The 15,382-nt window shown below is 49.1% G+C and overlaps 8 protein-coding genes across 8 annotated transcripts; 6 read left to right on the plus strand and 2 right to left on the minus strand.

Moving 5' to 3' along the window:
- Positions 1-264: 264 nt before the first annotated feature.
- BU24DRAFT_231932 (uncharacterized protein) lies at positions 265-2,562 on the plus strand. The gene is made up of 7 exons (XM_033522187.1): positions 265-544; positions 598-693; positions 744-898; positions 954-1,092; positions 1,143-1,392; positions 1,441-1,828; positions 1,881-2,562. Exons 1-7 carry the CDS (start codon positions 460-462, stop codon positions 2,313-2,315), a joined length of 1,548 nt encoding a protein of 515 aa, XP_033381535.1. The 5' UTR covers positions 265-459; the 3' UTR covers positions 2,316-2,562.
- Positions 2,563-3,100: 538 nt separating this feature from the next.
- Positions 3,101-4,037, plus strand: BU24DRAFT_231934 (uncharacterized protein). Its single transcript, XM_033522188.1, has one exon. It carries the CDS (start codon positions 3,276-3,278, stop codon positions 3,813-3,815), a length of 540 nt encoding a protein of 179 aa, XP_033381536.1. The 5' UTR covers positions 3,101-3,275; the 3' UTR covers positions 3,816-4,037.
- Positions 4,038-5,530: 1,493 nt separating this feature from the next.
- BU24DRAFT_231980 (uncharacterized protein) lies at positions 5,531-7,713 on the plus strand. Its single transcript, XM_033522189.1, has 3 exons — positions 5,531-5,905; positions 6,074-6,421; positions 7,073-7,713. The coding sequence occupies exons 1-3, from the start codon at positions 5,692-5,694 to the stop codon at positions 7,645-7,647; spliced, it is 1,137 nt and encodes a 378-aa protein (XP_033381537.1). The 5' UTR covers positions 5,531-5,691; the 3' UTR covers positions 7,648-7,713.
- Positions 7,376-9,094, minus strand: BU24DRAFT_424203 (beta subunit of citrate lyase). The gene is made up of 2 exons (XM_033528441.1): positions 8,761-9,094; positions 7,376-8,701 (listed from the first exon to the last, which is right to left on the minus strand). The coding sequence occupies exons 1-2, from the start codon at positions 8,795-8,797 to the stop codon at positions 7,779-7,781; spliced, it is 960 nt and encodes a 319-aa protein (XP_033381538.1). The 5' UTR covers positions 8,798-9,094; the 3' UTR covers positions 7,376-7,778.
- A 207-nt stretch (positions 9,095-9,301) lies between these two features.
- On the plus strand, positions 9,302-10,118 carry BU24DRAFT_350447 (golgi apparatus membrane protein-like protein tvp23; the record flags this gene model as incomplete). Its single annotated transcript, XM_033523646.1, has 3 exons — positions 9,302-9,398; positions 9,485-9,844; positions 9,964-10,118. The coding sequence occupies 3 exons, from the start codon at positions 9,302-9,304 to the stop codon at positions 10,116-10,118; spliced, it is 612 nt and encodes a 203-aa protein (XP_033381539.1).
- A 225-nt stretch (positions 10,119-10,343) lies between these two features.
- BU24DRAFT_424205 (DUF185-domain-containing protein) lies at positions 10,344-12,273 on the minus strand. Its single transcript, XM_033528442.1, has 3 exons — positions 11,883-12,273; positions 10,859-11,829; positions 10,344-10,657 (listed from the first exon to the last, which is right to left on the minus strand). The coding sequence occupies exons 1-3, from the start codon at positions 12,199-12,201 to the stop codon at positions 10,448-10,450; spliced, it is 1,500 nt and encodes a 499-aa protein (XP_033381540.1). The 5' UTR covers positions 12,202-12,273; the 3' UTR covers positions 10,344-10,447.
- Positions 12,274-12,360: 87 nt separating this feature from the next.
- Positions 12,361-14,035, plus strand: BU24DRAFT_424207 (PALP-domain-containing protein). Its single transcript, XM_033528443.1, has 4 exons — positions 12,361-12,650; positions 12,707-12,885; positions 12,936-13,555; positions 13,604-14,035. The coding sequence occupies exons 1-4, from the start codon at positions 12,390-12,392 to the stop codon at positions 13,762-13,764; spliced, it is 1,221 nt and encodes a 406-aa protein (XP_033381541.1). The 5' UTR covers positions 12,361-12,389; the 3' UTR covers positions 13,765-14,035.
- Positions 13,924-14,871, plus strand: BU24DRAFT_232056 (uncharacterized protein). The gene has a single exon (XM_033522190.1). It carries the CDS (start codon positions 14,253-14,255, stop codon positions 14,730-14,732), a length of 480 nt encoding a protein of 159 aa, XP_033381542.1. The 5' UTR covers positions 13,924-14,252; the 3' UTR covers positions 14,733-14,871.
- Positions 14,872-15,382: the final 511 nt, after the last annotated feature.

Here is a 15,382-nt window from a genome sequence, read left to right on the forward strand (position 1 = left end):
TCCTGTACTTTATGGTGTTGTGTCCCGCTGCTCCACGTTCCCTCGCTTTGGATCTTGTGCTTTCATGAAATTCAGCCCTGTCGTTGGCCTCCATCTGATCGCCTTTGAACTGAGAGAGGACTGAGCCATCGCATTGCTTTCTCTGCTACAATTCATTCCTTAATACCATCCACATTCATTTTGAACTTTAATCTTGCCTTCGCGATAGCGGTTTCACCAACTGCTTCGGCTAGTATCACGACCATCCCTAGATCCATAGAACGCCGCCTATACAATCGAGCATACCTTTCTCTAGTTCTCTACCACGGATATCGTCAAGCCGGTCTACACACGTCAACCGTCGACCGTCGAGCTGTAAGATTATATACCGGACTCCAGAGATCAGCAACACAGAAAGTCTTTCCATGCCTGGCGCTCACAGCACTTGAACCGGTTTCAAGGCCAGTGTGGACCTAAACAATGTCGAACTCGTCGTTGGCCTCTCCTCTACGTGGGCTTTGCCCACCACCATTTTACGATGCAGCCATGTTCGGGCTTGATGGATGTATGTTGTACCCTTCCAGCTCCCTCGTTGACCATTTCGTTGACATGACCTAGTCGTTGCAGGACGATTCTGCGCGCCTGTCCCACAGATTCAGAAAGGCCTACAGTGCTGTTTGCCTTGTCCTGTAACGGACTTTCTGTATCCTCCAGGTTAGTGACGTAGCCTCGCATACTGATGTCGTTTCCTAACATTCCTCTAGAATTCAAAACGTGGTATCGGGTCGCAGAAGCCTTGAATGTTGCAGGTTTAATTCTCCTTGTCTTTCTTTTGATTTCTTTCCTATGTCTTCCCCCGGAGAAGACGAGGAGACATTATCTAAGCTACTGCTTGATCGTTGCTGCTATCATGATGGCGGTGAGTATGATACCTTCGATAGTTGGTTTGTTACGCATACTGACCTCAATACCAGCTCGGTTTCGTCATTCCCTTCGGGGCGAGACCCGAACAGTGCTACGATGAAATAACGCCCAACGACATGTTTTCCAGCTTGACCTGCGCGTTCTCCGGTGCCTTTCTCATTGCCGGAGGCCTCTCGATGGCTGTGTGGAGTAAGCTCTTCCCCCGTCATTCAAAGCGCTCTTCGACTCACAATACTTAGTCTTCATTCGCGCATTGTCAATGCATCTGCAGATTTGCTGGGACGTCATGCCCGGAAAGCAATTTTTCTATTGGTCTCAAGGATTGGGCTGGTCGGTCGCCGCAGCATTCTTCTGCGCCACCATCTCAGTCACTGGTGTCTCGTTCCGCTTTGGAGATGTCTGTCACGTCAACTCTGCAGAGTCCATGAAAGACTTCTGGGGGCCACTACTAGCAATTGCCGGGGCTGCCATGATTGTGCAATTGGCAACGTGAGTACTACAACACCACTGTGGTATGTATCTGCTAACATTTCTTAGGTTCGCATATTGTATCAAGGTATACATTAAGAACATGTGGAGCGACGATAAAACAGAAACCCAGAGCAGCGCTGGTCTCCCTTCATACACTACCAGTGTTCGTGCTCGTTCTGCACGAGCTGTCTACCGACGTGTCCGCAAAGTCGTCTGGCTTCAATGGCGTGGCATCACGATTGTCGTCTTCATTCTCGTCGACGTCATATTCTTCTCCGTTGTTTTCATCTGGCTCAACTCAGTGGAAACCTCCGCTACCGATGATATTTCAAAGGCAATGCCTTTCCTGTTATGCTTGATGAAAAACCCCCTAAAGCCTGACCCATGTCATGGACTCGGCCAGGAATTGTTCGTCAATCAATCCACCGTCATTGCTATTCTGATCATGCTTTCTGTAAGGCAACTCACTCTAGTCCTGGCAGCACAGACGCTAATACTTGTAACAGTTGGCTGGCATTCAATGCTTTATTCTTCTTTTCCGTTTCTCCATGTTCAAAGCATGGTGGACTCTTTTGCAGTCAAGGTTCAGCTCAAAACGCGAATTTGTCTCTTTAGACGCCAAACAGTACCCTGCCGACACTCACAATTATGAGCTTAATAAATTCGCACAAAGCCCCCTGAAGGCTCCGGAAAGTGCTCTCACCAGCCCCGATGGAGACTACAACCCGTATAGGCGGTCATTGACAGGGACACCGGATTATTTTGGAAAGGAAGTTCAGCGCGACTACAAGTCTCCGACCCTCAGTTTCTCGACACCACGAGCGCCATCACAAGCAGCGATGCATGTAGATTGGGATCCGCGGGCCACGCACGCAAGAGGAGGACTGGGACTGCACCCCATCGATGACGATTCGGACGACGGCATGAAGAACAAACTATGATTACCGATCTTGAGTACATGTTACGGATGACGTACATACAACAACGCTCAAATTCGGATTACCCAGGATTGACCGTCTCTCCCGGACTCGTCTCGCCACCAGTACCTCCCCACACCCAGGCCACGACTTGCGCTTTTCCTTTTCACTTATACCCGAGGCTCTAGCGAGTTCTCAAAAGTCTTTCATTTTCCAAGGTCGTCACAACGCCATCAAGGAGTCCCAAAGAAGAAGGGGCTAATCAGATGGGATACGGGTACCGGCATAGCAAAAAGAGCAAACTGGCGTTGGAGCATAGTTCCTTTTACTATTTGGCCGAGCATATTTACCAGGAAAAAGGTGCTGCTCGCTACTTTCATTTACTCGACCTAGAAAGCTGGAGACACTGTCCTAGCAGCTACATGCAATAATATCGAGCCGGCTATTAACCGCCTACGCACTTCAAAAGACATGCACTTTTTAAAACATGCAATCCTCCCAGCCCTATACCGACGTTTATGCAAGGCACGAACGCAGGGGCTGCATGTTATTCTCCTTTGTACGCTCAACGCTCTTTAGCAAGCATTTCATGTACGATACTTTTTACGGGGAAGGTATTCTCCCAGCACCCAATCAGCACGAGGTTGGCGAGTGTCTCTTCGAACCACGAAGCATGTACATACGCATCATAGGCAGCACACCACCCACCGGCAGAAGAGTAAGTCCCTTGGACATCATTCCAGACAACCCACGACTGGGGTCGCACGCTTCGCTTAGCTGTAAAAATTCCATTAGCCAATATATCAATACCAATACCAAACAAAAGAAATCAGATATTATAGTCACCATCATGATTGATATTGCAATTGCTCAAACCTTTCCCACGTCCCCATTTTTTGTTGGGATTCCTTGAGTGTGCTCCACCTAAGCCTTACCTACTTTTGCATATGCTTGCCTCTCCCAGGACCAGCGTACTTTGGATAAATGCATCCTTCAATATGGCACTTGGCAGGGCAGAACCACAGCATCACCAGTCAGATTATAGGGTGTGGAGCCCCAAGACCGGTCACCACGCTGTATCCCCACAAGCCAGCTGCCAGGCCAGGCCAGACAGGACAGGCCCGCAGGGGGCTGGGCGCGGAATCGGGTCGTTCGCACCCATGGGGGGGGCGTCAGCAAAGCAAAAGAGAGAGCGAGCGAGCAAAATTTCTTACACCCTCCCCCAGCAGTCAGCGCGGGAAGATCAGGTACAGTACGGGTATGAAGGTGAGCAGTAAGAGGACCACGGCCAATCATTCCCGAATGGAGGTGCGGAACACCGTTTTCCTTTTCAGATCGCCCATAGGCTGGCTGTCTTCTTCTGTCAATTGTCATCTTTTTTATTACTTCCACCCTTTTCAGCAAATGGATCGCGTCGTCGTCTATTACACTCAGAGCGAGTATTTTACACTTCCACTACCAACATCTCGCCATGTCTTTAGGGGGCATGCACCCGTTGCCCTGGGTGTTGGAACCGTACAGTAGCGCTATCACGTCACGTCAACAAAAGCAAGGGAATACGGCAAGTAGACTTCTAGAAGCAACGAGGGGGTTTGGTGGACGAGATGAAACACATACCTATGAGAGCGAGCACATTCTAAATCCGGTTCTATCGCCATGGGGTGCCTGATATATGGCCGGCATGTCGGGAAGCATCGCATGGCAGCATGTTGAGGGTTCGCTTGCGCGACAGGTGAACCGACTTCGGATCCACCCAGGAGGACCACGCCCTGTCCTTACAAGGAGACGCTACGAGTAATAATTACTGCGTCTGCGTCTCGAAGAGTCATGGCTTGGCTGTGAGGATTCCTCTCGCCGGAGATGGATCGGCTTTGGGATAGCTGGGGCAAGGCAAGGTTTGATAGGATGCTCGGCTAGGATACAATAGACCCATGCCCTCTTGAGTCTTCTCCCGTTACCGTTAATCGTCAAGGCATGATCATAACGCTCTCAAATATTGGGAAAGTGTGTACTGGTCCCCAGCCACACAGGACTGTGCACCGGATAATCGTTATAGAAAGTTTAAAGGAAATTTCGACTCGCCACAACATACTACTTGTACACTGGATGATTTCGCTGCCTCTCGTCAAAATTAGGGGCTGATGGCGGTTGCAAGAGGGTTCGGTTCGGTCAAAGATAGCGAGCATTAACATGTCAAATTATCGCAATCAGAACGTCCAAGCGATGAGGAGATGAAAGATGAACTACCATTTTCCCGCTGCTCAGGCCTGGGGTAGGCAAGTAGATAGCGTGATGGCCAGGTCTGCAAGCGACGACCATGCAATATCACAGGTTGGAAAGGAATGTCTCCGCATCCGCGCGCGCATCGTGCATGAAGCTTAACGCGATGCAATCGATGAAGCGCGTATCCGATGCAAAGAAATCACATATTCCCTCCGGACAGTAAGAAATATCTCTGTGGCTGCACAGGGCGAGCTGAATGCACCGTTTCTTCCCAAGCCAAGGTATATTGGCAACGGTGTGCTTCATGCACAGCGGAGAGAAATAGTCCTTTCTGTTTTCGAAGTGAATGTGGGCCGTTCAGTGTAGGTTGTCGCCCAGTGGGTATGTGTGTTTGTAATTGCCAATTATTCATACTCACTGCAGGGGTAATCGCATAGAAGGATTCCACAGTACTGTACGCCAAAATGTTTGAAAGAGTTGCGTTGGGAACGCTGGGATGTCAGGGAATACGGTAACGATGGACTGATCCTCGCCGCCTCGATAGTGTGTGTCCTGATTCAGTGTCTATCGAACGTGATGAATAGTACGGCTAATGTACCCGGACATCCTCAAAGAGTATTTGTCAAAGGACACGCCGTGCCGTAAACTTGCAGTATGTCCATCGACATGCTATCAAAACACGCCGGTGTTCTTATACGCCAGTTCAATGAGCCGTTGATGCGGTATCGATCGACTCTTGACCAGTTTGATTCATCTAACTCGGGCCGTTCATCGCAATTACCAAGCGCGCAGTAGAGCATGCTAGTTCTGTTCCTCGACATTTGTCGATCGGATCGGACGTGGAATGAGCTCATAGACTTATCTTGGGGGATGTTCTTGAGGAGCCAGTACAGTGAACAGCCACATCTGTCGCAAAACGCATCATGAATGTCGTAAAGTGCCAGCGTAAGGCGGATCGTATTGACCGGCTTACTATGTACCCCACCAACCCACCAGTCCGCTATCTTGCTTGATACACTTCGACTGTCTCTGTATCTTCTCCACGACAATCTGGATAATAATTGAAAAGCAGTTCGTCTATCGCGCAATCCGAATTCAGTGATTCAGGATCGTATACAGTCGGACGGCATCTCCGTGCGTGTGCTTATCTCTTGACCTGTATCTCTCGAAGCAAAGAATGGTGGCAATGGGCGGGGGTCCAGAAACTCCACAACGTAGCACCGGAGATGGCGAAGGGAGTCGCGATCTGTTGCTGGCTGTGCTACCATGGCCCGAATCAGAACCGCAGCATACCATAGCGAAGATCAAGGAAGACTTCCCAAACCTTGACGTTCATTACGTCCAGGACTATCTAAACAAAGCTGACAGAGGGAAGACAAATGTGCCTGAAGGTATGTAAGACGTTCGCATGGCTTATTTCAGCTCGCTTTGCACGACCATGACTGCATTCCTCTTATGCCTTGTCGTTCATATTGTGTCACTTACTTCTTTTGGCATCTAAACATTCTACTTTCCACACCAATCCGTTCTCTACAATAACATTGCTCACAACATTGCAGAACTCTACAAACGTGCGAAGTATCTTGCAACACTCAGTTGGCTCCCTCCCACTCCAGATGTAGTTCCCGACCTGAAATTCATTCAATTCTTCTCGGCGGGCTCAAATCATGTCGCAAACCATCCCATCTACACCGACTCCAAGATACCGTTGACCACGGCATCAGGAATCCATGGCCCGCAGATCGCCGAATGGGTCATCATGATGGATCTTGTCCACAGTCACAAGTATATTGACCTATATGAAGATCAGAAGAAGAAAGAGTGGTCTCAACCTAGAGGATTCGGGGTACGAGATGCAGTAGGAAAGACGGTCGGTGTTCTTGGTTATGGCAGCATTGGACGGCAAGGTATGTTTCTGATTTTTAATATCTCATTGCATGTGTTTCTCCCTTTGCCTTCTTCAATAAACGACTCGAACCGGTGTTCACATCGTGGCCTGGATCGTCATTGGACTGAACTTCGCCCGACGCTGTCAGACGGACCGATGGCCTCCATGGATGGAATGGAATGCCTCTGAGACATTCAGCTCTTGTCCGGGGGCACGACCTACTCCACAGTATCCCAAGGCATTGTTGGCCATAAATCTGTTACACATGGGCAATCCGATGAGGAACCTCGGCTTCCCCGTATTTGGGATGCGAATCCTGCGACCCAACTTGCAGGTGCTGGTCAGTCATCCGTGCCGCGACCTACGCCACGCGCCACGGATACGCAATAATCGCAAACGGCGCAGTACCCCAGGATCAAAATCCCCCAGGAATCCTTCTTCAAAGTTTAAAAACGCCTTCCCGCCCAGGCAACTGCTCGTCATTGGTCGAATGTTTTGATCTGGATATTCATTTTTCCATTTTGTAATCATTTACGGCGAAAGAAAACTATATTGAAGCTTTAAAGCTTCGACATGTGAATTAATCTCTGCCGTCTCCCGCTCTATACGAAAGTTCCCGTGTTTTCAACAAACTATTGATGCATCACGAAACTAACTTTTGTTTCTGCAGTGGCGCGCGTTGCCAAAGCCATGGGAAGCAATGTCATTGCGTTCACCGCTTCGCCCAGACGAACGCCCGAATCAAAGAAAGACAATGGATTCATTGTTCCCGGCACAGGCGACCCAGATGGTAGCATTCCCTCGGCGTGGTACAGCGGTCTAGACAAAGAGAGCCTTCACGAATTCCTCAAGCAAAGAGTTGATCTTTTGGTCCTTAGTGTGCCCTTGACAAAGGAGACGACGCACTTCATAGCTGCAGATGAATTTGCAATCCTCGAGGAATCCAATCCTCACGGCACCTTTATTGCCAACATTTCTCGAGGCGGCATTATCAACCAGCCAGATCTCATCAAAGCACTCGAAACCAAACAGATCCGAGGTGCAGCCCTCGACGTGACTGATCCTGAGCCCTTGCCCAAAGACGACCCATTGTGGGATGCACCCAATGTGCTCATCACGCCGCATATCAGTGGCAGTAGTGTCGCATACGCTGATCGGGCTTTCCAAGTATTGCATGAGAATCTGAGGAGGGATAGGGATGGAGTACCGCTATGCAACTTGATTGATCGGAAGAGAGGGTATTGACATATGCCAGCATCAATAAATTGAGCTGTACATAGATTAATCGATACGTACATCATCATGGCTCCATCAAGAAAACCGTGCCATTCGTTGTCATCGTCGTGCATTACGAGTTCTTGGGCAAGTGAACTAGTCTATTCGGGCTCTTGATCCTTCCATTTCTCTCGAACAGCAGCGACATCAATTCCGCACTCCTCCGCCCGCTTCAGGACAGCATGCGACTTCCCAACCACAGGTTTGTCTATCATCTTCCCCTCCAGCGTCCAGGCACCCCTCCCTGCCCTATCTGCTTTCTCATCTCCAATAGCCACCCTCGCCGCCCATTCCACCTCCGCCTTTCCCGGAGAAAAGGTCCTGTGACAAACCTCAATTTGACTTGGATGTATACATTGCTTTCCATTGAAGCCCAACCCCTTCCCATCCAGACACTCCTCTTCGAGAGTCTTGATGCCCTGTTCACCCTTGTAGGCCGTGCAGACCAGATCGACAGTCGACGGAAGTTCTGCAGCTCGCGCGGCAGTAGCGATAGCGCTCCTCGCATACAGAAACTCCTTGAGTGACGGTGTGCGCGTGAGAGACATATCCAAAGCGAAGTCTTCGGCCGCAAACACCAATCCGCTCAAGTACGGACTCGCTCTGCAGATCTCCGGTAGGTTCTGGATCGCCTTTGCGCTCTCGATGAGCGCAATGATACTAAGTGGTCTCTTTCCACCGCCCTGGGTATTCGAGGCGTGACGGTCTGGTAGTGTGTGTCGGATGACATCCGTCACGAAGTGCAAATCGGCCGCGCTCTGGCACTTTGGCAGCATGATGGCGTCGAGGTGCTCTCCCTTGAGGATCTCAGTGAGGTCGTCGAGGGCTAGGCCGCTGTCGACGCTGTTTATGCGAACACATGTCTCGCGGATGGTGGACGGGCGGGGTTGCGAGAGGATGTCCTTGAGGTTGTTGCGGGCTTCCACCTTCTTGCCCGGCGCTACGGAGTCTTCGAGATCGTATGTGACTGTGTCGACGGTCATTGACCGGGACTTCTCTAGCATGCGCTTTGAAGAGCTTGGGACTGCGTCATGGTGGTTAGTATGGCGTCCAACGTGGTATGGAGAGGTACGTCGTGTTTACCGTACATGAGCGCCCTGCGTATAATTGGCGCAGCCATCTCTACTACCTAGGATCTACGAAACTCCAATTGAGAATATACAGGGAGGCAGCTGTGTGGGTTGCTATCTTGAAGATATAATGTTCTTCTGTGGATTCGAACATTGTCGAATGTCATTAGACACCGTGATCCATATAACCGATGTAACCGGCAGAAGTAGTGGCGCCTTCGACATCAACGCGCGGGGAAGCTTTAGCTCAATTAGTCCCTGTAGACCATACACATCATAGTAAATTTGGTATTATTTGACTTTTATTTTTATGTCTTCAAGAATGAGAACTCCTCCGAGCTCATAGAATCGACCTGTTGATATTCGTCTTACCATCCGTATCGGACTGTACCTATTGTTCCGCGCACGGCCCGCAATTGCGTAGGCGTCCCTGAGATTCTGCCACGTGAACGTCAATCAGGACACCGCGTCGTCGTTCGGTCTATCAATCGGTCACCTCTCCCAAGCTTCAAGCTCCCAGCTTCAGCAGAACCCAACCACCACAATTCCAAACGATGGAAACCGCACAGCAGACACCAGGGCCCGGCTCGCTCAGCTGGAGACTTAGCAGCCATCCCATCACCTTGCTCACTTTCCTCGGTTTTCGCATATGTAAGTTGTCCGGCACGAATGAACCCGCATACCTCCAATGCGCATGTAGTTTTATATACACACATACTGACAGAAGTCTCGAACAGCAAGTCTACTAGTCTACCTCTTCGGCCTCCTCTTCACCAAGAACTTCGTCCTCATCTTCATCATCACGATCCTCCTCCTCGCGACCGACTTCTACTACCTCAAGAACATCGCAGGGCGGCGGCTCGTGGGACTGCGCTGGTGGAACGAGGTGGACACGGCGACGGGGGATTCGAGGTGGGTGTTTGAGAGCGCAGACCCGGAGACTAGGGACATCAATGCGACGGATAAGAGGTTCTTTTGGATTGCGCTCTATGCGCAGCCTGTGCTGTGGGTTGCGTTGGCCATTGTTGCGCTCGTCAGCTTGGAGTTCATTTGGTTGACGCTCGTCAGTAAGTGCACTCTTGCTTTTTTTGGGTTCTGTATTCGCGGGGGCTTCTCTTTTCGGTTGGGCTAGGTTGCGCCGCGATGCAGTTGTCGGTTTGACATGTTGAGGGCATTTCGGTCTGCGGAGATTCGGTTTGCTAACATTTGACATCAGTCATTGCCCTCGTCCTCACAATCACCAACACACTCGCCTTCTCCCGCTGTGATAAATTCAGCCAGGCTACGGGATTCGCTTCCGGTGCCTTCTACGGATCGGGACTGGCAAGGAATTTGGCCAGCGGCATGGTCAGCAGCTGGTTCAGGAGATGAACGATAGTCCCAGTTCAGGTGCAATGAACCGACGGGTCAAGAACCCTTCGTACAATTTTCAGGCTGCAAAGGGCTGTACGATTACAATTCGAGTTTACCACTGTTTGCAAGGTTTTTCGCAGGGTGGGATAGGCATTTAGACGGCAGATAGCCACTGGCGCACAGAAAAATCACATACATCGCTGTGATTAATCATTTTGACACACCTTCAAATGTTCGGCGAGACAATGGTTGTTGTTCAACGGCGGCAAAACATGCCACATATCTTTCCAGAAGAGGACATATGTATTCATACAAAATTACATGTTGGGTCATCTTCCCTTCCTGTTCTATACAGTGATCATAACACTTGCGTTCTTGTACCAGCTCAATAGTGGGTTCTCCCCGTTCTTGGTCTGCGTTTCTTCAATGTCGGCTCGGCCGGCCATGAAGTCTTCGTGTGAGTATGTGCGAGCAAATCTACCAGTGATGGCCGTATACATAGGCTCCATGACTTCGAAATCTGTCGGGAAGAGAATGTCGAAGTAGCCTTGGTGAACCTAAGCGAAAAACTTGTCAGATGTGATAAAAATAACGAGTCTTCGTGAACGCAAGAGGGGTATTTATATCTCAGATAGGAGCGAAAGACGTTTGAAATTTTGTTCTTCAGTGGTCCGTAGACCGTCAGATGAACTATGCTTAATTTTGGAAATCATCATGATAGGATGTTTTGCAAATAATGGAACGAGGTTATGACTTACTAGAGGCGTAGAGACAGGAATCATCTCTCTTTTGAACCTCGTCTGGACAACAGGCGCATTCAAACCCTCCACCGCATCGCTGAGCTTATGGAAATCGCTGGTGATGAGCTTGTGATTGGGAAACTTCTGATACAAAATGTAGAAAAACTGCATCAGCCTGGTGGGGATGTATTCCGGGGAGCTGAGTGTGCCTCGGAAAGGTAACAGCGAGCGCAGATTCTGCATCAGACGGGACCCCTGGAGCGGATGAGGATATGACTTGCACGCCGCATGGCGCCTTTCCAAAAATTGTTGGGCTAAAGGATCCAGATCGCGCGTGTAGTACTCGTAAAATTCACCTCGGGGGTCGATAACAACTCGCGACTGGTAAGGGTCGCCTGTTTCGATATCGTACTTCAGTGCATCATGCGCAAAGTTATCAAAGACTTCGAGCGCGAGGAAATAGCACGGAGAAGACACGTATTGATTCCAATCGAAAATTGACCGATTGATGATTTCCACTTTGTCAGAATGACCACGAGCATACGCCGACTGGCCAAGGCCTTGTTGTTGCAGGTTCGCCAATTGGTCGGAAATCTCGATAATCCTGTATTTTGTGCGCTCATACACCTCCGGATGCACGTCCCGAATGTAGTCGAGAATATTCAGCATCATCGTTCCGTTGCCAGCACCCATCTCGTAGATATTAAGATCATGATATGGGTAGCAATTGTACTTGTAATCCTCAACCAAGTATCGCGCAATAGCCTCGCCATAATATGGTGAAAATAGCTCGGTAGGTGTATGCCACAACTGTCTCAATTCATTCGGTTCTTGATAGTCAAGCGAGTCCTCAAAATCGGTGTAGCGCTTCCGGAGCAGTTGGAAAAATTCGTGCTCAGAGCCCATTGAATTGAAATCGAAGGGATCACCGGGTGAGAAAATGACTACTTGCTTTGAGAAGTAGCCGTAGTTGGGATTGTAGAGACTGTCTTGCAAGGTGTTAGCAGCTAGATCCCCATGCAGAATGTGCGGTGTGGCTAACCTTCGATGAAGTCTCGCATGAGCATCTTGACCCTCCGGGGCCGCTCTCTGCGTGATCTTAACATGTCCGCAGTCACAGTAGGATATCTGTCAAACTCCTCGGTCCGCTCATGGGGAAAGGCTCTATTCCTAGGTGTCCATCGACTCTCCCTTCTGGTTTCGCCCTCTCCGAGTCTTGAAGCCAACCCTCTGCGCTGACTAGGCGCATAACGTGCGGAGGTGGCATGAGGGACCAATGGTCTGCTTCCTCGAGCGAGACATCGTGATGCTCGATGTGTGAAGAGCTGACGGAAGAGCTGCGTGATGATGGGCGAGTCCATTGGTGGTCATCCTCCAACTAAGGATTGACGAGGATGAAGGAGGTTCCTGTGGAAGCACATGGCATGGTGGAGGTGCCGTCCAATTTGCGCCAAGCAATCGTCAAAGCTCCCCAGGGTCCACAACCGAGAACCGTATGAGGTAGTTTTATCAATCAACGACATGGTCCCAATTGGTGGCCTGTAAGAAGATGCCAGACAGGTCTCAGTACTACACTCTAGGAGCTTTCCTCCTGGGCGTGGTTCTGACCAGCGCCTGGACCCAGCAGTGGTCAAGCTCGCCGTCTCGTAAATCTCGAAATCGGCAAAGACCAAATGTCAAGGATCATGAGGGTTCGGCAGAGCACGATGGCATCAAAGAAGGAATAGAGGGATGCATTGGCAATACGCCATTGATCAAAATCAAATCACTTTCAGAAGCTACTGGGTGCGAAATTTTGGCGAAAGCTGAGGTTCGATATCAACGCTTGGAACGCATTTCGACCTTCAATGTCCTGACAGCCTGTAGTTTCTAAATGGAGCGGGTAACAGTCCAAAAGATAGAGTCGCCTTGAGTATCATTCAAATGGCCGAAGCCGATGGACTTTTAACGCCCCACTCCGGCGACACAGTCTACGAAGGTACCGTCGGTAGCACAGGCATCTCTTTAGCGGCCATATGTAGAGCGCGAGGTTACAAGGCACACATGTAAGGGAAACTACTCGTAGAATATAGAGGAAGACTAATCCTTCTCCAAGATGTATGCCTGATGATATGGCGATCGAAAAGTCTGATCTGCTTCTGAAACTGGGTGCAGAAGTCGAAAGAGTCCGACCGGCGCCGATTGTAGACCAGAAACAATTTGTCAATTTGGCACGCAGCAGAGCATTAGAGCATACTGCCGATCCCAACAAACGTGGCAGCGGTCTGTTTGCAGATCAGTTCGAAACAGAGGCTAATTGGAAAGCGCACTACGCCGGCACAGGCCCGGAGATATATGATCAGACTGATGGCAACCTCGATGCTTTCGTCAGCGGAGCAGGCACTGGCGGCACAATTTCAGGTGTTGCTCTGTTCCTTAAGGAAAAGCTGCCGGGTCTGAAGGTTGTCCTGGCTGACCCACCCGGCAGTGGCTTGTACAATCGTGTGAAATTCGGAGTCATGTTCAATACTAAAGAAAAAGAAGGCACACGCCGCAGGCATCAAGTGGATACCATTGTAGAAGGTATCGGTATCAACCGTGTCACTCAGAATTTCGAGGTCGGCAGGGAGCTGATCGACGATGCTGTCAAAGTAACAGACGATCAAGCAATCAAGATGGCGAGGTGGCTAGTAGAGCACGATGGGATATTCTGTGGCAGCAGTAGTGCTGTGAATTGTGAGTATCATGTTCTAAATCTGGTACCATATCATTGACTTGTAGAAGGTGTTGCAGCAACGACGCTGGCGAAGCAGCTCGGTCCTGGTCACCGCATTGTGACTTTGCTATGTGACAGTGGCGCGAGGCATTTGAGCAAATTCTGGGCCAATAAGGAAGTTGGTGGAAGCGAAGACGATGTGTCACTCGAGAGTGTTCTCCAACCGTAGAGTTTGGACTATGTCCCTTTGAAGATGTTTCGCACGGAGACCATATCCGCATGGAACAATCCATTGATTGCGGCGTCACCCCAGAAATGAACTCCATGGCACATTGAAGATTTCAACTTCCACAATACGAACTCGAAACTTCACCTTCATAGCGGAAAGACAACATCATTGTTTAATCTGGTTTCTAAATTTCTAACAGGACGGTCAAAGAACTTCAAATACCGCTTTGAAGCGCTTTGTGTGAAAATGATAGACATTGCCAGAGACAAAGGACCGCCATTATACAATAGGATTCTCCTATTTGCGTGCTTTGTGTGATTTCATTTTGAACATATAAACGACTCACTGTCGAGGCATTGCTTCCTTCCATGGGCACGTAAAATACATTCAAGAGCCGTGTCAATACCCAGCAGCGCCCTACACACCGACTCGCCATCGAATAGTTGTATATCAAACATTACAAAGACACCCTCTCAAACACGCGGATCATGTCTATAGCGAAAAGGAACCCACTCCTTGCGGAGAAAATCAAGCAGATGCGACTGAATATCGCTCCAATCGTACATATTTATACTGGCCAATGCCCTCCCGAATTCCCCTCAACGCTGCTGGAGTTATTCCTCCTTACTGAGGACGAGCTTGACTCTATGGCACATTTCTATGCGCAGATCTATCCCGACGAGACTACAAATTTATACCCCCAAGTTATGGACTTCAACCAACCGTACCTTTCTAGACCCACGGAAGGAGATGATCTACCTGACTCGTGCCGGATGACTTCGTACGAGAGACTGAGGGTCAAGATGAGGATCTTTGCGAGGTTTATCGGCATGCGAGGGGCAGAGACGCCGAGGTGGGAGTATGAACGACAGATGGATATCATAGTGGCTAGGATTGAGCATGAGGTCCAGGAAGAACAAAGGGCGATGTCCACGAAATCTTATCGCGGACTAACCATGTATCCATGAGATGTGGATCTGGAGGGCGTCTTAAAATGAAGTGTTCAGTCAGCTACAATCATCATCACAAAGCTAAAAGAAAAAAATGCATATGGCTACGCATATTTCAGCGAAGTTCTATCATATTAGATCAAACACTATATATACTACGAATTAAAAAGATTCCGAGATTGCTTACTTTATGAATGCTTAGCCTAGTGATAACATCAATTCCTTCCCATTGATTGATTATTGAAGCCATGATTTCTGACTTTGCCAACTTTTTCGTTAGTCTCAAGATATCTTTCCAAAACAGCAGAACATAGCTCGTTTTCGTTCTTCAGCTATCTATCTGTCTATGATGGAAACATTAGATATTGAAATGGCAGCAGACACAGTAAAAATGAAGTATAAGTCAGAATTTATCTCCTACCTCTCCCTCTTCAAGCATAGTTACTCTTCCTTTTTGGATTCGGTGGAGATATTCTTTCCTCAACGGTGTGTAGGCTCTGAAGTCTCTCTCGAGACAGACATATTTATGATATCTACGTCGTAGTGAGTAAGCAAGTAAGTAAGAAGGCCTGCCTGTATAATCTTATTCTCTCTCACGCACACATGAAGGAAAAGCTTTCCAAAGAAATAAAGAAGTGCAAGCCATCATTGTTGTTGGCCACTGTCAT

Source organism: Aaosphaeria arxii (assembly GCF_010015735.1).
Source record: "Aaosphaeria arxii CBS 175.79 unplaced genomic scaffold BU24scaffold_6, whole genome shotgun sequence".
NCBI lineage: Eukaryota > Fungi > Ascomycota > Dothideomycetes > Pleosporales > Aaosphaeria > Aaosphaeria arxii.